At 50.7% G+C, this 27,839-nt stretch overlaps 1 protein-coding gene across 1 annotated transcript; it reads left to right on the top strand.

Moving 5' to 3' along the window:
- Window positions 1–1,404: 1,404 nt before the first annotated feature.
- Window positions 1,405–27,839, top strand: RBP1 (retinol binding protein 1). Its single transcript, XM_040481119.1, has 5 exons — window positions 1,405–1,522; window positions 2,467–2,886; window positions 3,339–3,517; window positions 25,648–25,749; window positions 27,594–27,839. The coding sequence occupies exons 1-5, from the start codon at window positions 1,405–1,407 to the stop codon at window positions 27,645–27,647; spliced, it is 873 nt and encodes a 290-aa protein (XP_040337053.1). The 3' UTR covers window positions 27,648–27,839.

The raw sequence follows: 27,839 nt of genomic DNA, 5'->3' as shown, positions 1-27,839 counted from the left end.
TTACTCTCTTTGCACTACACATCCCAAGTGACAGCATCTCAGACAAAAACAAACTCCAAAAAATACTGAATAATGCATTAAATGCAAATAACTGTGATGATACCTAATGATTCCATGACACCCACGGAGTACTTTTCATTTCAATTCATTAGACTGACCTTAAGGCCCCAGAAGGGGACACAGGTCAGCACGTTTTCTCCCTTGCCTTCTCCCTCACTCATAAGGCCCCCTCTCTCTGGCTCAAATAGCAGTATGTCTGGAGGAATACTCTGTGCCATGCCCTTTATATTCGTTGTCTCCTTTGCTTCTCACCTCCTTAAGAGGTAGGTAGTCAGAGTGTCCCCATTTTACAGATGTGGGAACTGAGGTACAGAAGGGAGAAGCAACTTACCCAGGGGTACTCAGCTGGACAGTGACACATTTTTTACCTTCAAACCAAGCACTCAGCCTTTAAAGCCTACCCTCACAACCAACCCCCAGCTGCAACAGCACAGCCAGCAGGGGACACACTTGGGAGAGCCCTCCTGGGAGCAGATCTAGAAGGGCAAGAGTCTACTGACCCTCCGGGAGGACAAAGGCAGCACAACCAGGCTGAATTAAGTGCCCAGCTGGCCACCTCAGAAGAGTAAGGTCAGGTAGGCAGGAAACCTGTAAGGTGGCCAGAGGAGGGAGGAGTGGCCAGATGTTGGTTCTTTAGGATGAACAGAAGAGGACCAGACAGGTGAGGAGGGCATGCCTCTGCCTAGAGCATGAAAGGACTGCTCTGGGCATGGCAAAGGGCCACAACGGACTGGGCCAGGCACTGCCGTGTGCCAAGCACTGTGCTGGGCATTTGGCATACACCATCTCAGCACAAAGGGAGACTTAGCACAAAGGATGAAGGTTGCGATAGGTGAGAAATCTGGCTGGCCAGGCTGGATGGCTCAGAGGAGCAGGAAGAAGGGTTTAAACTAGTTTCAGGTAACCAAGAAATGGCCAGTTTACTGCTTAAGCCCTTGGCTCATTCCCGGTTCTGGTGAGTCAAGCTGACAGGGAAGCCCAGGGTCATGGCTGGCCCTGAGTAGATGCCACAGAGAACCCAGTCCATGCCAGGATCCACCCATCCATCTGACTGAGCCACAGGGGTTTCTTCTTGCACCTTCAGGCTGGGCAGGGCTGGGACAGGGTGTCCTGGCTGTCCACCGAGATGAGCCCTGAGCTGGCTAGGGAGGGACGCAAGAGTCAGGATCTGGGTGAACAACTGATGGCCTGAGGGTCCCAGAGCCAGGTGAGATGAGATGGGAAACCGACCTGACAGGGGAACGGCTGTCTAGAGCAGTGTGATTCTGCACCCCTCTCCCAGGCGCTTGGAGATGTCTGGAGACATCCTTTTGGTTGGGGGAATCTAGTGGGTAGAAGCCGGGAATGCTGCTAAAAATCCTTCAATCCATAGGACAACCTACCACCACTCCCAACAGAGAATTATATGGCCCCAAATGGCAACAGTGCCATGGATGGGAAATCCTGGTGTGGAGCAAGCTGGGTAAGAGGGGCTTAAAATCCAAGGCACTCCCTGCGATGAAACTGCCCCTATTCTGAGGAAGAGGCATTTTTTTTCCCAACTCAGCAAGATGCAGTCTGAGGCAAGGACTAGCATGAGCCCCAGGCTGGGGGGGTGGGGGGGGGGGGGACAGGGAGGGAGGAGGGGAAAGTCATGGCAGTGCTAGGGGAGGAAGAGAATGTACCTGCTGTCACCCAGGCTTTGATTTGTGCAAGAAGCAATTTATAAGAGATACTTAGTCTTTAATGGAAGGTCAAAAAGTCAGCCCACACGATTATGTCATCTCTTTACTGGCAAAGGCAGAGGTTTTAAAGCACTTTGACATACCCACCCGGTGGGAAATGAAATGTGATCAAAGATCTTCACTGTGGAACTGTTTCTAAGAGCAAAGGATTGGAAACAACATAAATGTCCATCGGTGGTGGGCAAGCTAGGTAAACAATGGAACATCCCGCCAGAGAATGACATTTTCTATGTATAGAAGTAGAAAGTTCTCTGGAATATATTAACTGGAAAAAAGCACAGTGAGAAGATCACTACGGAATACTTCGCTGCCATTAGATGAAAAGGGAGGCAAAAAATCAACAGTATATTGATCATTGCTTACATTTGCATAAAGCAGGGGATCTCAAACTTCTCTTTGTATCGTAACCACCCAGAGGGCCTTTTCAGCCATACTTAACTTTAAACAACATCAACCTTGCTTTTATTTGGGGGAGGGATGTGGAAATGTGCCCACTTTTCTCGCCCAGAATGCAACTCCCCAGCTTTTCTGACCCTGGCTGCTCACCAGCCCGACTGACCAGGAGCAAAGATCAGTGACCAGCTCCTTTCCTAATCACTCCAGCAAACCCTCCGAGACTGTTTGTTAACCCTTAATGGCTGCTGAATGTGAGACGTTTAAGGCGTTGGAAGGAATCCCTGAGGAACCAAAGACTTGGAGCCACTAAAGCACCTCCCCCCTCCTCACCCCCAACTCCTCCTCCATCTGGAAGTGACCTTCAGGTCACTGAATGAAGGTGGCTGCAGGCCAGAGACAAACTTGGCCCTCCGACGCCCCCTGCCCCCGCCCCGCCCCCGCGAAGGGGGCGGAGCGACGGCTGCGAGGGCTCCTCCCGCGGGCTTTGTGCGCGCCTGGAATCCAGCTGTCGCCGCCCCTCGGAGCCCCCTGCCCCCGGCGGGCGCACATTTCCGGGCCGCCCACCACCCCGACCGCGTCGGTAGCCGCTGCGCCTGCCTGCTCCGTGGCCGTTCCGCCCCAGTAGCCCCCGAAATGCCGGTCGACTTCACCGGGTACTGGAAGATGTTGGCCAACGAGAATTTCGAGGAGTACCTGCGCGCTCTCGGTAAGCTGCTGCCCCGGCCGGCCGCTCGGGGACGAGGGCTGGGCCCCGCAGAGCTCTCCCGAGGGCCCGCCTGCCTCCGCCTGGGCCAGCCGCCGCCCCGTCGCCAGCCAGCGAAAGGGCTTCGGCCGCCAACTTGGAGGGTGGGGGTTGTTAGGACTAATTGGTGGTAAACATCTGATAGTTGCCTCTAGACGTGGATAACTTCATTAGGAAAGCTGGGTCTAGTTTGCTAGGTTTTGTTGGTACAGGGTCAGCATAAGGCCAGAAAACTTTGTTGCAAAAAAAAAGAATGCGCAGAACCGGTTGCTGGCTGAGACAGCGCTAAGCGAACAGGAAACCCCAATGGTGCTGCCCTGGGGAGGAGCCGGCTCCTGGGACCCCGCTACCTTGGAGACAGTTATCTGAATGTTCCTGCCAATTCTCTGTCCCCTCTACCCCCTCATCCCCTGCAGATGTCAACGTGGCCTTGCGCAAAATTGCCAACTTGCTGAAGCCAGACAAAGAGATTGTGCAGGACGGCGACCATATGATCATCCGCACGCTGAGCACTTTCAGGAACTATATCATGGACTTCCAGGTTGGGAAGGAGTTTGAGGAGGATCTGACGGGCATAGATGACCGCAAGTGCATGGTGAGGATTTGCATACACCAGGGCATCTCCTGCCCAGGGGGCCTGACCGAAGTCTGGACTACTTCCTTTGGGAGGGAGGCGAGGGCCCTTATGTTCTTAGGGACCAAGGATCTTCATACTCCCAGCCCTCAAGGTAGGCAGCACCCACTTATCAAGCATCCCCCTCTGCCCAAACAGGATAGTGATGGATATGAAAGCTGCAGATTGTTGAGTCTCTGTTGTGTCCGGGCACTGAGCCAGATGTTTCATACATCTGACTTTATCTAATCCTCACAACCTATGAGGGTGGTAGGAGTATGACCATTTTACAGATGAGGAAACCGTCTCAAAGAGATGAGTAACATGCCCAGAGTAGCTAGGCAGGGGCTGGGCTGGAATTCTAGGCAAGTCTGTTGATTCTCTTCTCCTCTGCCTGTACTAGGGCCAGGTGGAGGAAGGCTGAAGGAAAGGAGGAAAGAAACACAGGGAACTCTTTTGAAGTGTAAAACTTCCTGTATAGCCTAGCATGAAGCCATTCTAGGAAGCAGGGGATCTCCCTGAAGCCTCTGACCTGCCCCACCTCGTCCCAGAGCTGGGATTTGGCTCCTGGCCCTCCCCTTCCCCACCCTATATTCCACTGCCTGCTGAGCTTCCTTTGAACCCTGCAGCCAACCCCTACTCAGTAGGTCATTGCCATGGTGGCCCAGGCTAGAGGAAGCATTCCTGCAGGAGGGGGAGGGAAGTGAGCAGCCTATCCCCAAGGGTGGGAAGCTGATGACCCAGAGACCCCAATTAGCGTTTCCATAGGAAATTCTAGAAGGTCAGCCCCAAGTCTCTATCAACATTCTTGGGTCACTGGGAAGGTCTGGGTGCTCCCAGCATCCCTTTCAGTCTTGGGTCCAGAGCTAGTATTGTATGCTCACCCCTAGGGACCTGCTTTGCTTGTTGACGGAGCGCCCCCCCCCCCCACCATCTCCCTTCCCCCTCCCAACATTTACTGAGGGTCTGCTGTGTGCCCTGCACCGCACCATTATTTTACACCATGGCCCAACGAGGGAGAGATCCACGACCCCGTAATATACAATGACTGAGGCTCCAAGAGGAGAAGAGACTTGTAAGAGATGGGATTTGAACCCTAGGCCTTTGCGCTTTGAAGCTCACCCTTCTGCTCCCTGCCAGGCCCCTATCTGCCAGTCACCTTTGCAGAAGCCAGATGGCAGAGGTTTGCTGGGGCTGTGGTTGAAGGTGCCAGAGTGTGGAATCCCAGGCCTGGACTACTCCCCCCCGGCCTGTTGATTCATCCGAAGGTAGTCAGGAGTTGATGTCTGAGTCTGCTGTTTGGAGTGATGGCAGAAGCGGGGGTAGCCAGCAGGGAGTGTCCTTGGAGAGGCCGATACTGGTGTAGGAACATGTCAGTTGTGCCTTAAGAAGGCCCAGGGCCTCTTAATCCTCAGAGAGGCTCGCAGTGGGAAAGGAGACCCGGCAGCAGGGTCTGCCTTGGTAAGGTGAGGGCTCTGCCTTTCAGATAACTGTCCATGATCTGTTCCCTGGCCTGCTGGATGGAGCTTAAGGACACCTCTTGTCCCCAGCTCACTCTTAGGGTACTCACAGAGCACATCAGACATCTCTGTTTGTTTTAGGTCACTGCAGCCTCTGGAATGTGCCCACTTGTACTTACTTGGCTAATTGCCTTCCATCTTGCTTTCTCTCCCTCATCCATTACTGCGTGAGACGTATGTTGATCACCTGGTAATACTAGCCAGTGCTTGTTGAGTGCTTACTGTGCACCACATACTGTTACCACGTACTCTTCCCATTTTATTTTAACCCAATCTTCACAATACCGCTTTCAACCCCATTTCACAGATAAGAAAACTGAGGCAAGATTTCTTGTTGTGTGATGTTGGGGAGGTTAAGTAAGTAGCCGAGGGAGGGTTTGGATTTGGTCTGTCAGCTCCGGAGTCCCTGCCATTAACCACTGCACTGCACCTACCGCGTTCCTCACACACTAATCACGGCCCCAGGCACAGGGACGTGGAGGAGGGTGTCACAATCCCTGATGTGCCAGGAACTTACAGTCTTTGTGGTGAAGACAGACACACACAGAGAACATAGTGTGATTAGTGGTGACAAAGGGAAGCACCTAGAGGAGGGGAACCCAGAAGGACTTCTGGAGGAGGTGGCTTCTACACAAGAGGAAAGGGGTAGAAGAAGCCAAGGTTTCAGACACAAAGGAAGGGGCACGTGGCCTCCTTTTTTTCTCAACTCAGCATTAGGACATCAGGACAACCCAGGTGAGCAGATCAGGGAGCTCAGCAGCTGGGCAAACTAATGACATTGGACTAGGACTCATGGTCACCTTTGCTGTCCCAGGACTCAGGGCGCCCCTCTCCCAAATGTATGGCACTCACTCACCTTGGTGCTGTTGGGGGGGTGGACGGCCTCTCTGCTCCGGCCTTCCCTTGACCCTTTGCATTGCAGAGAAGTCCTTCTCTGGCTGCCAGCTGGATGGAAGCCTACGGTGAAGAGCATAGCCAGGGGAGGGCGGAGGATAATCGAATTGTAGCGACTGTCCAGCCCGAGACTTGCAAGGGCCAGAGGAGCTGCCTGCCAAGAGGCCGCAGGGGCTGAGGTCTTCAAGTCCCCCTGGGGTCCTGGGCCAGGCAGTTGCCAAAGCTAACTTTTACCGCCGCCCCTTCTGCTCCACACACTCCGCACCCACCAGCCAGGAGCAGTGGCCAGGAGGAGGCCAATCTGTTCTCGGCACCAAGTTGGCTGGATTCTAACATTTCCTTCCCAGCACATCACAAGGGTCTCATTTCTCACCTGGGATTGTTCATCTGTTTTGTTCATTCCTTTCTTGGTCCGACAAGCATTTTATGTCGCTTTCCCATATCTTTGCAACCCCTGTGTTACTGAGACGAATTGCACAAGATTTCTGCTCTCATAGAGCTCAGGGCAGTGGGGGAGGCCAGACATCCTGTGATAGCATGCGGGTGGGGGCAGGACAGCCAGAGAGGCACCCCCCCTGGATCTGGGAGGTCAGGGAAGGTTCTCACTTCTCACAGGAAGTAGTCTGAACTGTGGCTTGAAGGATAGATAGGAAATAGCCAGGCAAGCAGAAAGGGGACAAGAGGAAGGCCAAGGCCAAGAGAACAGAGGTTGGTAAATGCTACTTCAGACCTGTCCCACCTTGGCCTCTGGGCTCAGCCCTGGAGACACAGAAGCAGCAAGGCCTTCTGGAACACCCAGGCCATTTTTTTTTTCAGTGATGGCAGTACAGTGAGCTGAGGAACACAGTGTGGAGGGGTGAGGGAGCAGTGGTCAGCGAAGTTGCCTGGTTGAGGGGGGCCTTGAAAGACAAGTAAGCATTAGGGCATATGCAGAGATGGGAAAAGTGCATTCTAGACAGAGGGAGCCGTGTCTGTGAAGGCCCAGGAGTCCGAAAAGGGCTGGTTGTGAGAGGGCCTGGGAGGTGGGAGACGTGTAGTCCACAAATACCAGAATGCCAGATGTGACTGGGGAAGACAGGAGTGATGAGGACCCAGTAGGGAGCCTGCGTGTGACCCTGACAGGCTGCAGGGACCCCTTGCCGGGAGAGGTTTGGTCAGACTGACATCCTTCCCTAAGGGCCCAGGGGCTTGCTGGCTCAGAGACCTCTGATTCTGCCTCTTTCTATGGGAACATTATGTGTGCTCTAGCACAGCAGCCAGAGGGTGAAATCTGGCCTGCAGATGTGTTTTTGTTTGGCCTGCACAGTGTTTGAAAATTTTCAGAGCCAGTTGCCAAAGTTTGTAAGATTTCATAGAAAAATCCATATTTCTGCCTGTTCTTACCAACACAATCAAGATGGCTGAAAACACTGGGTACCCATTTCTTCCTGTGCCGTGTGGACCCCTGGGACACTGTCAGAGCTGTCCCTTTAGATGGGACACCGCCCAGGCCTTACCCCGCTCTGTTAACCTGAAGTCCAGGATCAAGGAGCCCTTTGTCTTTGTTTGCACTGTGGGTTCTTTAAAGTAGAGTTCTTTAAAGTGTCCTGAAGCGGACACCAGCCACAGGAGCGCACGAACTTGTTAGAAACACAAATTCTCCAGCTGCGCTGTTGGCCTACCAAGTCAGAAAGTCTGGGTGGGGCTGGTGGCTTGGGGTTCAGTATGTGCGCCACATGGCTCTGATGCGGCTGAAGTTCGAGAACCCCTGCTCTGGAGGAAAGAAACATCTCTGTGTACGTGCATCTCTGGAGACACTGGGAAACCATACAGTCAGCTGCAGAGGGCCCCGGGCCACCAGCTGGTTTGGTCTATCATCTGGCCTTCCCCCCCCCCCCGGAGACATTGCCATCCAGGCCCAGAGCCACCTGGAATGGCTCAGCGGTCTGTCCCCAGACTGAGAGGTGGAGGATGCAGATCTGTGTGGCCCGGGATCACTCAGCTCACATTTCCAGTCTGTCCTATTCAGATTTTATGTGACCTGCAGGCAGCAGGGACTGTCATTTTGGCGGAAATGTGTGAAGGCTGGGCTTAGCTTTTCTCCGCTGCCGCCTGCATGCCTTTATCCATTAAAAGCAAATCTCGGGCCCAGTTTGAAGCCAATATCACGTATTAAATCCAGCACAGGTAGCTTTGGCAGGGTGGGAGGGCTTGCAGGAGGAGGGCTCTCCTCAACCCCAGATAGTGTTCCCCACTCAGGCCAGGGAATCCCTTGGAATGAAGAATGATGGACTTCTTTGTTCCCAGCTGTCCCCAGCATGAGCAGCTTTTGTGGGAGAAGACAGCCTCGGTCGGAATCACAGCCATGAGCCCGGCTCCGCGCAGTGGTGGCAGAAGGGCCCTTTGTCATTCCCACCTCGGACACTGGGGCCGGTTTTCCCTGGAGGGGGCACCTTTGTTCATTTGGGAGTCTGGTGCCTCTTGCCCTGGCTGAGGCTTCTCCCTCAGCTCCAGCTGTGAACTCAGGATGACCCCTTCCGCAGAGCCTGCCTTCCGGCTTGCGGCCCTCCACCCCTCTGTTGCTTTCTTTGTTTTTATTGTAAAAGGAAAAAGAGAATTCAAATAGCGAAGGAGAGAGTGGACTGCAAAGCAAAGGGCCCCTTCCCCTACTTGGCCTCATTCCCACCTCCCAGAGGGTATCACCGCTCCTGTTTCTGGTGGATCTGTCGGAAATCTTCCTCGAATATAGAAGCTGTCTATCTATTGATCGGTTTAAAAAAAAAAGGGGGGGAAGGAAAGAAATTCAGTCCTTGGCTCCTTGTTTTCTCACTCAGTGCTGCTTCTTAGGCATCTTTCCATGTCCGTGCTTGTAGATTTTCTGAATTCTCTCTTTTAACCATCTGTGTTTCCTTCCCTTCCTACCCTGACTTCCTCCCTTCCTTCCTCCCTCCCTTCCTCCCTCCCTTCCTCCCTCCCTCCCTTCCTTCCTTCCTTCCATCCATCCATCCATCCATCCATCCAACTAATTATATATGGTAATACATGAAATCCACGAAACTGCTGTTAACACTTTGGTTTAAACTCTTGCCAGCTCTCTGATCCTGTTCTGGTCTCATTAATGGGTTTTTTTCTGGTTCATATTTTAAAGAACACAATGCCGATGGCACGATTAACTCCCTGGACCACAGAGCTGTGAACGCCCTCAGACTGGGGAGCCTTCCGAGGGCCACAGATCAGGCCCCCAGCCCTCTGCTGGGTCCTTTCCAGAATGGAAACACGGAGTCTCTTTCATGTCTTAGCTAAAGTTCTCCGACCTTTGAAATCGGTGTCAGCAGCATGCTTTTGAGGATTACAAAAAGAAGAATTTAAGCAACCCAAATAAAATGCACAAAGTAGCTTTCAAGAATCACACTGTTGTGTTAGGTTTTGTTTTTTGTTAGGCAGGAACAAAGAAAAATAACAAGCCCTAAGTCTTTACCAAGCACCATGCCTGCACCGAATGATTTTAGCACTTTTTCTCTTTTGGTCTCCACAACAGATGCAGTTCTCTAAGTGTCATTATGCCCATTTTGCAGATGAGAATCTGAGGCTCAGAGAGGTGAAGAACCTTTTTGACCCCAGGTCCCAGCCAGCTGGTGTCAGAGGAAGGATTCTAACTGGTCTATTTTTTTTTTTTTAATTTTTTTTTCAACGTTTATTTATTTTGGGGACAGAGAGAGACAGAGCATGAACGGGGGAGGGGCAGAGAGAGAGGGAGACACAGAATCAGCAACAGGCTTCAGGCTCTGAGCCATCAGCCCAGAGCCCGATGCGGGGCTCGAACTCACAGACCGTGAGATCTTGACCTGGCTGAAGTCGGACGCTTAACCGACTGCGCCACCCAGGCGCCCCTAACTGGTCTATTATAAAGGTCTGTATTACAAGGTCTCCCTCGGAGCTCTGCTGAGGGCCAGCACCTCAGGTCCTTATTGTGAGCCCATTGCAGGCTGGAGGTGAGCGCACAATACTGACAAGGCATGGGGGTGTGGACATCAGTGCTAGTCCTAGAGGCCGACATCTGGGCTGGAATCCTCCTCCCTTACCCAACTGACAGTGACCTTAAATGACTGGACACGCTGCCTCTGTCTTCACATCTGCAAAATGGGCATCATGATTGCTGTCTCACAAGGCAAATTCAGAGGACCATGGAGATAGCACAGGGGACAGTGCCTTGTGAAGCCACAACACTGTGTGCAATAAGGGACCGAAAGCCCTTGTGATGCCTTAGGCTAGAGGCAAAGCATAATCGTTGACGGTGGCCCGGTGTTGGTTGGGGGAGTTACCGCTGTTTGTTTTTCTGACCAACATTGCTCTCCCCACCCACCCAAAGAAACACCTCCTCTTCTGGTGGGAGGTATTCCCTTACTCCCCTCATAGGCTCTAGTGGAGCTGCACGTCATGGTACACTGTCTCTCGTGGGTTGGGCACCTTAAACCAGGGTGATGACCGTGTCCAGTGACCTGTCACGGGATTGCCTCATCTCACCTTTTCCCGGGGTTTAATTTAGGGACGCTGGTGGAGAGCCGTGTTCTAGTCCTAAAGTTCATACGCTGGCGGGATGCCATCTCCCATGGCCGTGTGGAGCAATCCAACAGAAGGGAAAGATGAGGCCAGCAGAGAAGCAGAAATGAGAGAGGGAAGCTGCAACACTGGGGATTTGCTGGAGCCCCTGACACCAGCACATCTCCAAGACTTTCGGTGTACTTGAGCCAGCGGGGCATTCCCTTTCTTCCCCCTGAGGCTGTGTGAACCAGTTTCCTGTCACTAAAGACATCCTCAGACAGAGCCCACAGATCATGGGTGAAAGAACCACATCAATAGAGCAGGAGTTCTCAAACTTGAGCGGCCCACCCCCCTAAGTTTCCAAAATCGGAAGGTCTGCCATAGAGCCCAAGAACATGTTTTTCTAATGAGCTCCCAGATGCTGCTGATGCTGCTGGTTCAAAGGCTGGGCTTTTTTTTTTTTTTTTTTTTTTTTTTTTTTTTTTACGTTTTTTATTTATTTTTGGGACAGAGAGAAACAGAGCATGAACGGGGGAGGGGCAGAGAGAGAGGGAGACACAGCATCGGAAACAGGCTCCAGGCTCCGAGCCATCGGCCCAGAGCCTGACGCGGGGCTCGAACTCACAGACCGCGAGATCGTGACCTGGCTGAAGTCGGACGCTTAACCGACTGCGCCACCCAGGCGCCCCAAAGGCTGGGCTTTTGATAACTCCTGAGAAAGAAAAATGAGGATGCAGCCTGGCCCACGCCCAGGATCCTGTGATGTGCTGGTCATGATTCAGCGTAACAAGCCTGCGCCGGGGCTCCAGCTGCTTAGTTCTGGGGGCTGGATGAGAGTGGAGACGTGCAGTCCAGTCCCTGCGGATGGAGTCTGCTTGGGGACACCAAACTGGCAGCGACCCATGATGGCCTGCACCTGAGCCCCCGGGTAAAAGACCTCAGTAGTGTGTGTGTGAACAAGGACGGGCTATGACAGAGCACTTAGGAGCTTTGGCCTTGAGGTGGATCCAGATTTGAATCTGGGACACACCTTCCAGCTGTGTTTCCTTGGCGAAGGTACTTTATCTGTCATCTATAAAAATGAGCCGGGGGTCATAGCACTGAGATTATTGTGACAATTATGTATGGTGATGAGTTATTTCATTTTTCTATTGCTGTGTAACAAACCACTCCAAAACCCAGTGCTCCAAAACTCTAAGCAATGGCAGCTGTTTATTTTGTTCACGAGTCTGCAATTTGGGCAAAGGGGGGTGGGTGGTCCCCGTGGCATGTCCTGTCTGCAGGGAGCTGGAAGACCCACGTTCCGTGTGGCCCCTCACACGCACTGTCTCCTGGCTGCTTGAGCTTCCTCAGGACACGGCAGCTGGGCCCCGAGAGTGAGAGGGCTGAGAGCACGAGGCAAAAGCGTATGACAGTGTTGTGATCTGCCTCGCCTCCAAAGTCACATAGCGATACTTTGCCATATTCTCTTGGTTGAAGCGGTCGCCGGGCCTGGATCCAGAAGACCTGAGTGAGCAGGAAACCCCCTCTGCCCTCCCCTCCTGGCATCCGGAGGCTGTAAGCTGATGACTGCCTTCCGGTCCCCTTGGCCCCGTGGGAAGCTTCTCCCGTAACCAGCCCTGCAGCTCAGGTCCTATTGTAACCTCTCACGTGGGCTTGAGGACTTACTCGTATTTGACTTGGAGTTGGCTGAAAACTCTGCCAACCAGCTCTGTGCCTGAGTCACAATGGCTTCGTCCCTGGGAAGCATTGGTGTGGCTCATCTGTGTTGCACAAATTGATCTGTGCTAGAGCATGCGTGCATACACACACACATACACGTACACGTACACACTACCCCTTGTCCTCCAAACGAAAACTCCAGGTCTCCGTTATGATGCCTGAAATTCCAACATTAGAGCACATTTATTTTGGTTAAATATCCCAAGCCTTTTCTAGGTGTTTCCTTTAACCAGCAAATACCTTAGAGGGCTGGTTGTCTTTAATACAGGGTGATTGGTGAGTCTGTCCTTCCTCCCCCCCCCCCGCCCCCCACCCCGCTTCTTTCTTTCCTGACCTGAGGGGCCAAGGACAGCAGAGGAGACTCTGGGGAAGAACTGTATGAACAAGATGGGCATGAAAGGTGTGAGGGTAGAGATGGAGGAGAACCCAGGCTGCAAAACCTACCCTTACCCGTCCTCACAACATACCTGGCTCTGCACACAGGAAATGAGGGGCTGGGGAAATCCTGTCTGACAGTGTCCGGTGAGTCAGAAACATCATCTCACTCTTTGGCTCCGAGATCCACTTATGTGATTACACTCCAAGAAAACCATTCAAAGGAAAGCCACGTCTATTTGTCCAAAGGTATTTGTTTGTAGCTGTGTGGTTAATAACCCTCCCCAACCTACATATAAGCACAGCCACCATCTGGGGGCTTCTGTGTGGCCGGCTCTGCCCTTGCACTTTACATATATTATTTAATCCTCCAACAGTCCCGGAGAGGAGGTGCTACTCCCGTTTTACAGACAGGGACCCTCGCGTCCTATGTCACATTGCTGGTTAACCATAGCCTTGGGATTGAACTTCACACCTCTCTGACTCCAGACTCTGTGTGGTTTGCAGAACTGGTCACCTCCTGCTGGTGTTCCTAAGTGCCACATAACCACAGGTGGTTAGAGTAACTGTGGCTTTTTGATTCCACAGACCACTGCATTGCCATGTAAATGATCACCGTGAAGATAAACGGAAAGTGTTTATGGGCAACGAGTCAACAAGTTCGGTAGATTCTGCTTCTTAGCATCTCTTTCCCCTTCCCCCATCCCCCCTTCTCTGAATATCTCTTGCCTGTAATAATAACAATAATTATTAACATCTCTTATGCTTACTCCTGTGCAATAGGCTCAGCACTTTCCAAGAATTCTTTTTTTTTTTCATTTTATAAATTTATCTTTATTTTTTAATTTATATCCAGGTTAGTTAGCATATAGTGGAATAAAGATTTTAGGAATAGATTCCAGCGGTTCGTTCCTTATGTATAACACCCAGTGCTCATCCCAACAAGTGCCCTCCTTAATGCCCCTAACCCATTTAGCCCATGCCCCCATCCCCAACCCCTCCAGCAACCCTCAGTTTGTTCTGTGTATTTAAGAGTCTCTTATGTTTTGTCCCCCTCCCTGTTTTTATATTATTTTTGCTTCCCTGTCCTTATTTTCATCTGTTTTGTATCTTAAATTCCACTTCATTCCATGTATAAAGTCATGATAGTTGTCTTTCTCTGACTAATTGCGCTTAGCATAATACCCTCTAGTTCCACCCATGTTGGTGCAGATGGCAAGATTTCATTATATTTGATTGCTGAGTAATATTTCATTGTGTGTGTGTATATATATATATACACACACACACACACACACACCACATCTTTATCCATTCATTGTTGATGGACACTTGGGCTCTTTCCATACTTTGACTATTGTTGATAGTGCTGCTATAAACATGGGGGTGCTGGGGCGCCTGGGTGGCTCAGTCGGTTAAGCGTCCGACTTCAGCCAGGTCACGATCTCGCGGTCCGTGAGTTCGAGCCCCGCGTCAGGCTCTGGGCTGATGGCTCAGAGCCTGGAGCCTGTTTCCGATTCTGTGTCTCCCTCTCTCTCTGCCCCTCCCCCGTTCATGCTCTGTCTCTCTCTGTCCCAAAAATAAATAAACGTTGAAAAAAAAAATTAAAAAAAAAAAAAAAAAACATGGGGGTGCATGTGCCCCTTTGAAACAGCACACCTGTATCCCTTGGATAAATACCTACTAGTGCAATTGCTGGGCTGTAGGGTAGTTCTATTTTTAACTTTTGAGGGACCTCCGTACTGGTTTCCCCAGTGGCTGTACCAGTTTGCATTCCCACCAGCAGTGCAAAAGAGTTCACCTTTCTCCACATCCTCGCGAACATCTGTTGTTGCCTGAGTTGTTAATTTTAGCCATTCTGACTGGTATGAGGTGGTATCTCATTGTGGTTTTGATTTGTATTTCCCTGATAAGTGATGTTGAGCATTTTTTCATGTGTCTGTTGGCCATCTGAATGTCTTCTTTGGAAAATTGTCTATTCATGTCTTTTGCCCATTTCTTCACTGAATTATTTGGGTTTTTTTGGGGGGGGAGGTGTTGAGTTTGGTAAGTTGTTTATAGATTTCAGATACTAACTCTTTATCTGATATGTCATTTGCAAATATCTTCTCCCATTCTATTGGCTGCCTTTTAGTTTTGCTGATTGTTTCTTTCTCTGTGCAGAAGCTTTTTATTTTGATGAGGTCTTAATAGTGCATTTTTGCCTTTGTTTCCCTTGCCTCCAGAGACATGTTGCGTAAGAGGTCAAAGAGGTTTTGTCTGATTTCTCCTCTGCGATTTTGATGACTTCCTGTCTTACGTTTAGGTCCTTCATCCATTTTGAGTTTATTTTTGTGTCTGGTGTAAGAAAGTGGTCCGGGTCCATTCTTCTGCATGTCGCTGTCCAGTTTCCCTAGCACCATTTGCTGAAGAGACTGCCTTTATTCCACTGGATATTCTTACCATGAACTACGTCTTCACCCTGATCTCCCTTCCACCATTCTCAACACTTCACCCTATCGTTCACGTTCTAAAATGGGAATCTCACTGTATCACTCCCTGGCTCAACTGCCCAGGAGCTCCCCAGGGCTGGCAGGCAAAGGCCAGAGGTGGCTTGGGTTTTTCAGGACGTGGCTCCAGCTCCAATTCCTACCCACCCCATATCCTTGGCCCCATCCCACCATTTGCAGGCGCCTTCATTTGCCCTCCTCTTTGGCATCTCTCTGTTCACTTCCCTGGGATAAGTCCCCTGCTTTCTCCCTTGGGAGAATAATTACCCATTGGTAAAGACCAGCCCGGGCTTAACTGTTCCACCAACCTTGTCCTGACTCCTCATCCCACCTCATTCATCCTTTCCTTTTGCTTCACTGTCGCTCTCTGCAGCCATTGCTCCCAGGGCACCTGTGACACTTATTAATGCATTTGAGATTCTAGACAGTGGAACCCACACTTTACCTATCCAGTGCCTAGCACAGAAGGCTCCATTGTGTTTGTCATATGAGTGTTACGTAAAAATAATAGAACTTCAAGCAATATAACTGGTAGGTCATATCACTGCAAGATCCATTTGCCACTCGATAATAGCTAGTGTTTGTTGAGTATTTCCCATGTGCTAGGGATTCTAGACACTTTCCATGCATTAGTTCTTTTCTTTTTTAATGTTTTTTTATTTATTTTGAGAGAGAGAGAGAGAGAAAGCAGGGGAGGTGAAGAGAGAGAGGGAGAGAGAGAATCCCAAGCAGGCTCCATGCTGTCAGCACAGAGCCCAATGCAGGGCTCGAACTCAGCCAACCATGAGATTATGGCCTGAGCCAGAATCAAGAGTCGACGCTTAACCGACTCAGCCACCCAGGTGTCCCTCCATGCATTAATTCTTTTAAGCCTCACGATTTTGTAATGAAGAGGCCAAAATTCTTCCTCTATTCTATGTGAAGAAAATGAAAGCCAGCACCAATACCACTTGTCTGAGCGGAGAGAGCTGGTGGAGCCTGAATTGGGATCCTGGCAGTCTTGAGTCCAGATTGCTACCAGAGAGAGGTGGCATCCTTGTTATGTTAAGGGTCACAACTCTGGAATAATTTCTCTGTGAGGCTTTTGAAATGTCAAATGCAGTGTCCCCAGTGAGGTAGCAGGGTCATGGATGGAATTGTCAGGTGCAGAGGAGTGGGGGTCTGGTTTGCATCTCATTTCTCCTCAACAGTGGAGGCTGTCCGCGGCCCAGCTCTCTCTGCGGCAGAACCTGGCTGAGTCATAACCGGTTCACCTCTGGAGCCAGACCATCGTCTTTGGAGTCTCATCTATGCCACTTGCCAACTGGGCATGAAACAAGTTATTTCACCTCCCTGTGCCTCTGCTTGTCTGTGAAATGGGGATAATTATAAAGTAAGGGATCCCTACTACTCCGCGGTGAGGATTAGATGAGGGAAAGCCTGTAATCGTCACCACCATCAGTATGAGCTCTTACTGTTAATTCTTTCATCGTGTAACCTGTGTTCTCCAGAAGACAAATTCTGGAGGTGGTGACGGGTGTGTGGGTGCCCCGGCCACCCAGAGAAGAGCTGGCAGAGCTACCTCACGCAGGCTGGCCTGCAAGGGCGCGTGCCTGTCCACAGCCGGAGAGAACAGGCTGGGCAAAGCCAATGGCAGAGGGAGCTACTGCTTATGGAGGGTTTGCTGTGTCCAGCACTGAATGGGTCCTTGCAACCCCTTGTTTCATTTCATCCTGATGCTCTTGTTCTGCGGCAGGACATTCAGCCCTACTTTGCAGATGAAGAAATGGAGGCTCAGAAGGTGGGGTACGTTGCTCAGGGTCTCCCTGCTAGGTAGGGATGGATTGGGGCTCGGGCCTGCACCTCTCCAAGACTGTCACCAGGCCCCCCCAACCCCCCACCCGCACAAATGCCCAGATCAGGCAGGCAAGCCGGCCCATAGCCTGCCTGCTAGTGTTTGGCAGCAAGAGCATCCATGGCGGCAAGATGCTCATGGGGTAACAGAGAGCAGGCTGCGGGTTCCGAGTTGGGCAGAACGGGGTTGAAACCATGACTGGCACTCTTCCTGGCTTGTGTGGCCCTGGGCGTGACGGCTAAGTGCTCTAGGACTCAGCATTTCAGGCCAGTGTCACACAACGGCTAACGCAGTTCTGTACAGCTCATCTTTGGAAAACGGCTACATTATCTGAAAATAAAAATGTGCTCATTGCAAGAGTACCCCTACAATGTTTTTCTGCCATTTGTTCGTTCATTCAGCAAATGGTGATATGCATTTTCCCTGCCTTAGATTCTGTGGTGGGGCTTGGTATCCTGCAGTGACTAAAAGGATCCCAGACCCCAAAGAGCTCTCAGTCGAGAGATCCCGACCTGCTGACTCCTCTTCAGCTACTGAGCTAGCATCTCTTATCTCCTGGGAGCTGTGTGCTTCTGTTCGCCTTGAGAGATAAGAAGTAGAAACCAGAGGCTCTTGTGGAAGTGACGAGGTTCTGGTGGACTCTGCCCTTCAGAGTCCCTCCGAGCACTGTGGCAGGATGGCCCCTCCTTTACTGTACATCCTCCCCCGCCACCTCCCAACAGCCCCCCCCCCCCCCACACCCGCCCTGTGGACTTGATAACAAGCTGATTCCCTGCCCTGGCTCAAGTAGCAGGCTGGCTCTGCCTGCCAGATAAGCAAACATCCGGACTGTCCGTTGCTCAGGTCTGGCTGGTTGGAGCCGCCAAGATGTAAAGTGAGGGAAAAGAGAGGCTGAGTCCTCTCCCCAGTAAATTCTGGGCTTGGAGGAGCAGGGTCAGGATCCTTGGGGAGGGTCATGCCAAGAGAGTCCAGCTGGGCAAAGCTCATTTAGAAGCCTCACTCAGGCAGCCTCCGGCCTCCCTGCATCTGTCCAGGCTGTTCCTCTGTTTGGGATTCCCTCGTTCCTCTTTTCCAACTTCTACTTCTTAACTAACTCCCGTGGTGTTTTCTGGTGTCAATTCCAGCATTAATTCCAGCAGTGATTATCCCCTCCAGGAAGCCTTCCCTGATAGATCGCTGTCCCCATTCCAGAGACTGATGAGATGCCTTCCCACTTCTGCAACCACCATCACCTGCCTCAACTCAGCACTTGCCATCCTGCTGGAATTCTCTGCTTGTCTTCTTCTCTAATAGTCTGTCTGCTCTTGAGAGTAGGATGCTCGCCTCACCTGCCTCTGTTTCCAGTACCCAAGGCTAGTGTGCAGGTGTCGAGCGCACGATTGCCGGATGTTTCCTTGCACGGAACCACGCTGGAGAATCCTACTGCTCATTGGAAGATCAGCTTAGATCAGGTAACTGCAGGGCACAGTAGGCAAAAACATGGACTCTAGTCCAGTGAGACATCTCATCTCCCCACTTCGTGGCTGGGCGACCTGAAAGGCTTAGTCTCCACATCTGTAAAATGGGAGAAGTGCTCCAGGAAGATACGACCCAGGCTGCATTTAATACCCTGCCCTGCCCAGTGCATAGTGAATATTCAGCACATATTGTTAGAGTAATGATGGTGATGGTGACGGTGACAACGACAGTGGTGCTATTACTTCCACCAGAAAGCCTTCCCTGTCTCTTCACTGGGCTGGGTACCCACCACCCACCCCAACTCAGAACACCAGTGGTGTCAATGCCAGTTTACATATCTGCCTTCCCCTTAGGCTGAGCTGCTCTGTGGCATAGCTTGGGTCCAGCCCAGCCTTAGGGCCCCTAGATTGGGGCACTCAGTGCTGGGTCCCTGTATTGGCTGAGCACAGTTTCTCATGAGCCCTGTGACTTTCTCCAGCCCCATTTCCCTCCTCCCCATCCAGAACCTTGGCCTCATGGGGCCTTGAGCTCTCTAAGGGCTTCTTGTTTTAAAATTGATCCTGGGTGCTTTCCAGAATGTTTAAGGAATTTTAAAAATGACACGTCAAGATTAGCCATAATATTTTATCATTTTGTTTGTCCTAAGAGTTGTGTTATCATTTGCGGTTAGCTCCTTCATGGCATTAGAATTGCATTCTTTCATGCCCACAGAGGTCTTGTTGTGGTTTTACTGGTTTATAGTAGTTGCTCATAACAGCTTTTGTGTCTCTAATTACTCGTTCACATGTTAAGGCCTTATTAATTTAGTTTTAATCTGCTTTTAGAGAGAATTGGCTTTTCCCCTGAATGTGCTGATTTTAGATAATTACCAGCCTCCTAGGAGTGGATCAGAAGAGAGTGAGCACACTGCTCACCGGGCCGAGCCTCGTGGGCAGCTACTGGACTTTTCCACCAGAAAGAACTGGGTCCAGGTGATGGCCCAGCCCATAACCCCCACGAGACATAGGCTGGTTACCTGACTAAGTCTAATTTTTATCAGCTCTAGAGCTTGAAAGTCAAGTGAAACGTGGAAGTACCTGGCATTTGACAGGCTCCCTGTTACCTTTCCTGACTTTTCTCATCCACTCACTTATTTAACACAGGCACCAGAGGCTGTGAACTGTCTTATTGTCCCAGGAACCCTCAAAGGGTGAAGCATACTTTAAAATCAGACTCCAGGAGCAATGGCCAATTTGCAGCTTTTAGCAATTCACATCATGTACAGGAAGAGTCTAGTCACTGTCTGGTTTTTCAATCCTCCACCCCCTCCAGAATTTAAAGAGCACAGGCTTTGGAGTCAGATCTGGGTCAATCCTGGCTCTGACCTTTGCAGAAAGAAGCACTATGGACAAGACCTCCCTTCTGACCTGGCTCTGGAACCACAGAGACAGTAAGATGCAGTCCTAGGTGCCTCTGGGAGGTGGGTCCGTAAGCACAGGGCTTCCCCGAGCTGTGTGGGCAAGTGTGGAGGGGTCAGTGACCCATCCTCCCCCTGCTTGTTGGAATGGGTGTTTGGGGCATGTGGGAGCTTTAACAAATGTCACAATTCTTGGGAGGCAAGATGAATCCCACTATTTGTGGACCAGGCCAGGTCACTGACAAGAGATGGGTCCATTTAGTGTGAATAGTCTGTCACTCCCAGTATAGGTCACCTGCACAGGGCAAGGGGGGCCTCGGGACCCCTGGGACGTGCTTCCTCAGGCTGCCTGCCGAAGCCGGGTTTTCTGTGTCACTGGTCCCCATGCAGCCGTGCCAGCTGGGGTTTCTAAGTGGTCAGGGGAGCTGGATAATGGCTTTTGAAGTGACAGTCCCTTGTCATAGTGATGCAAAGCTGTCTTCGTTCATCTGTTGGTGCATGTCTTTCTGGGAAAGCTGCTGACAGAGCCAAAGTGTTAGAGGTTATTTGTTTTTAATAGAAAAGTTACTGGACTGGCTTCACTTTACAACCAGCTGCCCTGGACTCCAGCCCTTTTGCAGACTTGCAGGTGGTCCGTGCAGTGAGGAGAGAAATTGAAGGTGGCCGGACTTCCCCTTTGTTTCCAAGGTGGAGTCCCAGAGCCCACAGTGGGGGTACAGACAGCACTGCCTATCTCTGTGGTTTGTATCGTGTCCACCTCAGCCCCCACAGGCACCTGCCTTCCCATGCCACTTGGAAAACATCAGGAACATTCTCTCGCCTGAAATTCCCCCGTTAGACCCTGGCTAAAGGGATTAGGCAGTAGAGAGTGCCTGAGCTGGGAACCTGCGTTGAATGAGCTCTTAAAGACCCTTTCAGACACGGCATTCACAGGGCAAGCCAAATCCTTGTCCCAGATTTCACTGCTCCTGGTCTGGCAAAGGTGGTTGGCTCTTACCACAGAGGACGTCACAGGAGGAGTTCTTAGGTCCTGGGGAAGATTGTCATCAGGAGTTATCACAAGAAAACAAGTGACCATTGTTTGTTACCCAGTCCCCTTCCAACATTACTTCTTTTTTTTATTTCCCCTCTCCTGTTCTTGGGTGACCATCCTCCTCCCTGACTCCTCACCCCTCTTTTCTGTTCTTGGGACAAATCTGGCCCTCTGGGGAAAGGCTGGTTTCTTCCCATAGGATACAAAGCTTAAATAGAAAAACCCATTCCCACCAAAAGTGAACATGAGCTAGCCAAGTGGGAGAACTAAATCACCGTTTTGGAGCCATCACTGCCGTGAGTGGGGAGTCTCCACATCTTCAGCTTGAACAAAAACTAATTAAGTTTTAGGGCAGTGGACATCCCAGTGCTCCTGGGCGCCCAGCTCAGCAAGCAGCCCCTGCAAGGTCTCCTCCTGGGTCCAAGTCTCCAGGAAGGGGAGGAGCTTCTGAAACGTTTAGCCACGATGAACAGCCTATCCATCATGGCTTCACAAACTTCCAACTTAAAAGAAAAGACTTTTAGTTATTGTCCAGCTTGGACAAGCAAATCCCATCCCTGTCTAAACTCTGGAGGTCTTGATGACTATTATTTGGGCCTCCCATGCCAGCCCTGGGCATTTTACGTACATTTTCTCTCATCCCCAGCACAACCTGGTGAAGTAGGTCTTCTGGTTAGCTAATGCCACATAGCAAGCTGCCCTGAACCTAATAACTTAAGACGACAACCATTTATTCTCTTGATTCAGTGGGTCAATTGGGCAATTCTTGAGTTCCGTGTGACTGCATGTTTAGCTGAAAGCTCAGTTGGGGTGCCTCAGTTCTCCTGCGGTAACCTCTCTCTTGTCCTCCAGGGTTTTCCACGTGGCCTCTCTCCCCAGGATAGCCTGGCCTTCCTCAAAGCACGGCAACTTGGTTCCCACAGGGGAGGGTTCTGAAAGACCAAGCCCCCGGCGTACGAGCGCTTATAAAAGCGCTGCATGCTTCGTGCTTGCTAATGTCCCGTGGGCCAAAGCGAGTCACAAAGGCAAGCCCAGAGTCTGTGCAGGAGGGGACTTCACAAGGGTGTGAATATGTGATCCATTAATCCCTCTTTTGCGGATGAGGGCACTGAAGCTCAGGAGGTTACTCTCATTGCTCAGTCATTCCTCACGGCTAGAGACGGAGATCCCAGGTCTGTTGACTCCTAGGCACGTGTTCATTGCGGACAGTACTGGGTCCACCTGATACAGGTGGAGGGTGGGCGGTGGGAGGGGGCAGGTACCAGGAGCCCTGTGTACATGATGGCTGAGCTTCCTGCCCTTTTTAGCCTGGAGGACAGCTCGGCTTCTTCCCCAGCCGACGGGTTCCACCCAGGAGATCGGAGCCAGGGGGCTGCGTTGCGGGTGCAGGCGGCCCTGGCAGGCATTGGAAACATGCTCCAGGCCACAGTCCCAGTTTTCAGCCTGGCGCTGTGGCCCCGTCTAGTCCCCCAGCCCTGTTCCCACCCTCTCCTTAACTCCAGGATAGCTTTTATGGCACTGGCCTGCTTGTCCTTAACGCACTGTGTTTGGCATGCCTTGCCGCTTAAAAACAAAAACTAGTTTATGTTTCCTGTGAGAATGAGGAGCCCTCCCAGCCACTGCAGCCTCTGGGTTTCCCCTAACGCCAGCGCCAGCCACACCAGGCTGGAACCGCCTCGTACTTTTCCATCTGACCTTCTCAGCGGTGATCTCTTGAGGACCCATCTCTGGCTCTCAGCACCCACACCCAACAATGTTTGGACTGAACTGAAGGGTGTTCTCCTGGAGCTTCTCAGAGTCTGAGCACAATGCCTATGTGTATGTGCAGCCCCCAGAGACTCCAGCAGACACCTGCTGGATGCCCTGCCCTAGGCTGGGAAACACGGGGGTCACAGAGTCCTGCAAGCCTCATGTTCCAGCCCAGATTCTTTCCTTGTTAGCTGAGTGACCCTGAGAAACTGCCTTCACATCTCTGAGCTCAGCCTCCCCTGTATACATCCAGTCCAGACGAGAATAGTCTCTGTTCTGTCCAACGTACCCAGGGTCAGAGACAACAGGAATTTGGGGTTGAGGAAGTGTCTCCTTTGGACACTGCCATAGCATTTGTGTGTTAGGGATCCTTCCCTTGAATGGGCTTGATTGTAGGGCTCTGAGAAAGGGTTCTCTATGCCCAAAGATCCTTCTGCCCTCTCCCTCTATCCCTCCATCTCTCATGATGCCTGAAATTCTGCTATCCATAATTCTCTTGCTAAGGTATTTTATTATTTGTATCCAAATGGTCCCCATTAAAAGATGTCAAATGATCTGGAAAGGGTAACATGTTAGTTCAGGAGCAAAGACTGCCTTACCATTAATGAACATCTCTTTCAACCTCGTGCCCTGACGTTGATGTTGGATGGTAAACAGGTGTGAGCTTTCTGGGGCTCAAGCTGGCAGTAGTTATCAAAAGTCTTAAAAATATGCATACTCTTGAATGCTACAATTCTTCTGTAAATGTACTCCAAGAAATTGATGTGTTCAAAACTGGGTTATTCCAGGCAGTCTTACTTATAATAGCACAGAATAATAAATAACTTAAATGTCCAAGAACACCGAATGGACTAAATGATAGTGTGTGGATATGATGTAATACTAGCAGGCTTAGCTCCGTGGTCCTGTGACCAAGTGCAGTCACACAGGTCACAAGGCACAGAAGGGCCCCTCGCTTGGTTTAATGCTCGTCTGTCACCATCTTAAAATTCCTAACATTTTTTTAAAAGAGCCCCTCATTTTCATTTTCTGCAGGGCGCCACAAATTATGTAGCTATTTCCTTAATATTATGTAACAAGTAAAATAATGCTTATGTGGACTATTTATTGAAGTGGACAATTGCTTCCATTAAATGAAGAGACTAGGGCCCAAAACCATAAATGATGCAATCCTAATTTTTTTAAAAACAGAAATATATATATGCATTCATAGAGCAAAATACTGGACATAAACACACCAAAATGTTAGAGTAATTACCTCTGAGGAGGCAAGATTACAGGTATTCTTTTTATTACCATGTTCTTCTTTGAGCATTTCTTGTATTTTCCAGCACGGAGGGCCTGAATATGCTTATTGACTCTAACATATCTGGCAAAGGCAGAAATGTATATAGCGTAACTGGGGACCAGCGATCTTTTCTTAGCCTCAGATGGAGTCTGGAGCCTTTAATATACAGAGTACACTTCAGGATAAACACACAAAGAGAAGTTCAGTTGATGGGGAAGCCAAGTACTCTTACGAGCTCCTTGAAGCCGAGGAATGTCTGATTTCTCAGTCCCCACTTCCCTTCATAAGCCCGGCATGGACGGGGTGCCCAGTGGATGGGCATCTTGTCTTGTGGCTTGAGTCATTAGTGGTCTTTGCCCATGACACACCTCATCAGACATCAACTTCATTATGTTCTCATTTGAAGGTGGGAGCTTCTCTGTGGCTGGACATGTGCCCCGAGTGATCTCTAGACCCCAGAAAGGAACGTCCCCACCCCAAGTCCTCCTGATCTCCGTCTCCCTCTGGAAACAGGTTATTATCCTGTTTCCAGGACCAGAGGTCTGATTTACTCCTGCACACAACTGGCTCCACCTGTCACCCTGTGCCTGTGTTGCCTTGCAGGCTTCACCCTAACAGCAGAGGGCAGCAGTCATCAGTGAGCCCTGGAGGGAGCTGAGGGGTTTGGAGGAGGAGGTAGTCCCCACTGCCCAGTGAGTGGCCCCACTCACTCCATACTCATTTCCCAGACTTCTTCTCTCCTAAATCCTTATCAGGCTGTTGCTGACTATCTATCAGCTGAACAGCTGAACGTGGCCGGGAACACATGAATCCTAGAAACTTGCCTCTGTAAAACCAAGGCCAGCGAGTGAATGGCCTCTGGCCCCTTCCTATGACAGATAGGAACACAGGCACCCAGAGACAGGGTGGACCTGCCTAGAGCCACACAGTGAACAAGGGGCAAATGGAGTCTTAACTGCAGCAGTGAGGAGGCAGGGCTCATAATGTGCAATTGCCACATATGGAAAGGCTGTTGAAGGGGAGGTGGGTAGCTGCTAATACGGGAAATGCCCATTGCACCTGCACAGTAGCCTCTCCCTGCCCACCTGGGGTGCACTCAGCCCTCTGAAGCCCCTCCTCTTTTCCCAGCCCCCTACTCAGCCCCAGCTCTGAGAGCCCCACCCTGATGACCTTTTCTCTCCTAAGTACCCCTTTAAGTGAAATTTAGGGAAGTTTTTGTAAATGTTAAAACTGATTTCCAGGGGACATCTGGGTGGTTCAGTAGGGCAAGCACCCTACTCTTGATTTCAGCTCAGGTCAGCTCACTGTTGTGAGGTCAAGCCTCACGTCGGGCCCTGCACTGACAGTATAGAGTCTGCTTGGGATTCTCTCTCTCCTTCTCTCTCTACCCCTAACCTGCTCGCACACACACACTCTTCTCTCTCAAAAATAAAGAAATACTTAAACAAATAATAAAATAGGGATGCCTGGATGTCTCAGGCGCTTAAGCTTTCGACTTTGGCTTGGGTCATGATCTCAGAGTTCATGAGTTCAAGCCCCGCATGGGGTCTGTGCTGACAGCTCAGAGCCTGGAGCCTGCTTCGGATTCTGTGTCTCCCTCTCTCTCTACCCCTCCCCTGCTCACATTCTGCCCCTCTCTCTCTCTCTAAAAAATAAATCAATGTTAAAAAATAATAAAATAAAATAAAATTGATTTACCTGTTATAATAAGACACGTGGTAGACGGAGTTAGGCCGCAAGTGTTCTGTAATGAAATTGACTTGAGCACACCCTGCGTAAACAAGGTTGGGGCTGCTTGCTCAGGACTGACAACCCTGTTCCTTTGCTTGGCAGACCACGGTGAGCTGGGATGGGGACAAGCTCGAGTGTGTGCAGAAGGGGGAAAAGGAGGGACGCGGCTGGACCCAATGGATTGAGGGTGACGAGCTGCACCTGGTAGGTTGTTGGTGTGTGGGGTGGGGGCGGGGGGGGGCACAGAACAGGGTCCAGAGACTATAATCACTGTTGAGGTCCAGTGGACCTTGGAAAAATACTCCGTGGCTGGGCCTTGGTTCTGCTCTGAAGCTTCTCTTCCAAGGGCCTGAAGAAGACCTTTGAGTGACTTTAAACACTGAGCCCCGAGTTTTCAAGGTCTAGGCTGACTCAGCCGTCCAGTCAGAGACATGAGGAACAGAGGTGCGTTTGCTAAGCATCAGACGTGGAGCTAAGCTCTTTTGCATTCCATAATCTCTCTCTGTCCTTTCAGCAGCCCTATGGGCCAGCTGCTATTAGGGGTCCTATTCTGGAGATGAGAACATGGGGGCGCACATCCAAATTACACAGCTAGGAGACGGAAGAACTGAAATTTGCTCCCAAATGATGTCTGTGTTCACCAGGCCAAGCTGTGGCAGGCTCGAATCAAGGAGAATTCTTTAAGCTTCTCAACACTCTAGGTCAGGGGACGAGAAGCCTTTGTCAGTTCAGAAGCCTAGGTGTGGGCCTCTGGCTTGGGAACTCCGGTCAAAGCCATTTCTACTCCATCCATTGTCTGGGAAAAGTACGCACAAATCCAGAAGAAGGGGCTTAACATCTGGAGAGCTAAAATAACACATGTCCTCCAAAAGGAGACCTCCCATCACTCCTTTTCCCTTGGAACTCCCCGACTACCTTCCTTCTGAGAAAAGAACCTGGTCCAGGTGACTTGGGTTCTTCAACTCTTGACTCAATGGGTACCTTTGAGTAAGTACTTCCTCCCTCAAGCCTCCCCTGCAAAATGCCATCCTACCACAGGAGTTCTGCAAAGATGCGAGTCCGTGTGAATGCTGGGAAGAGGCACGAGGGCATTATTTTCAGAGGCATTAGGCTAACGCAGTCCCTGACCTTGGGCCTGTCTTCTCCCCGGGCCTCTATTTCAACTGCAGAACAATGAGGGTAGATGGGTATGTGGTCTCCACTGTCTCGTTCAGCTCAGTAGTTCTGTGGCTCTAGGCCAGAGGTTGCAAATGGCGGGGTGGGGGCGGGGAGGGCTCGGACCTCTTTTCTTTGGCCATCAGGGAGCTTCACACTTCTTCAGGGAACAACTTAAAAATTAGGAGATGTCACGTAAATATTCAGATTTTCAGCCTCCTTCAAAACACAAGACAGAACAAAACAAAACTTGGAATGTGTGGTGACACTCTGTGTGTCATTTCCCCCAGCCACTCAGCAGGGGCTGTCCTGTAAGCAAGGCATGAGCTTTCTGGTCTGCATTTGAGTACTACCTGGGAGCTTTTACTAATAGCAGTTCCAGGGCTTCACCCACTGAGACACTGATATAACTCGTCTAACCTGGGACCCAGGCATTTTTTCAGACTCCCCGGGTACTCTAATGTGTAGCTGAAGCTTAGAATTTCCACGCCATTTGCAGCTTTGGCCTTGGCGACCTACTGAATCCTCTGGGGGTTAAGCCATGTGTCTGGGCCCGATTTCTTCCAAGCTTGGGCACAGACTCTGTCTTGGGCTCAGGACTGAGGTTCTGAAAGCCTTTTGGCTCCTTGAGTGTAGTAGGGGGAGGGGAGGTATCAGAGGGTCCTGCTGGCCCGTTTTGAACCACATTTTTTTCCCAGCCAGCCCTGCCTAGGGCATAGCAGGGCCCAACATCCACTGATCCAGTTTAACGGACTTTCTAAGGAATTGGTTAGTTCGAACCAACTCTTGAGGAGAAATAGCAGGCGCTATTTTCGAAGTTCCTGCCCCTGTATGCACTGAGCCCCAAGTGTGACTTTGCTCTGGCCAATGACAAGCATCTGCTTTTGTTTCAGGAGATGAGAGTGCAGGGTGTGGTCTGCAAGCAAGTATTCAAGAAAGTGCACTGAAGCCTGAGCAGACCTTGATCTCGAAGAATGAGTGGCATGGACGTGTGGGCCAGGATCCCCTTCTTTGCACAGCATGGGGCAGAAATGTCCAGCCACTCCTAGGCATCTGTTAGCAGAGTCTCTCTCTTGGCTTTGTCTCTTTTCTTTTCCTTAAAACGAAGCCATCCCAATAAAAGTGATTTCTGCTCAATA

This window comes from Herpailurus yagouaroundi, unplaced genomic scaffold, assembly GCF_014898765.1.
Source record: "Herpailurus yagouaroundi ecotype Mexico unplaced genomic scaffold, PumYag 159, whole genome shotgun sequence".
NCBI lineage: Eukaryota > Metazoa > Chordata > Mammalia > Carnivora > Felidae > Herpailurus > Herpailurus yagouaroundi.
The sequence above is the reverse complement of the archived record's forward strand: the minus strand, read 5'-3'. Positions and strand labels throughout refer to the sequence as shown.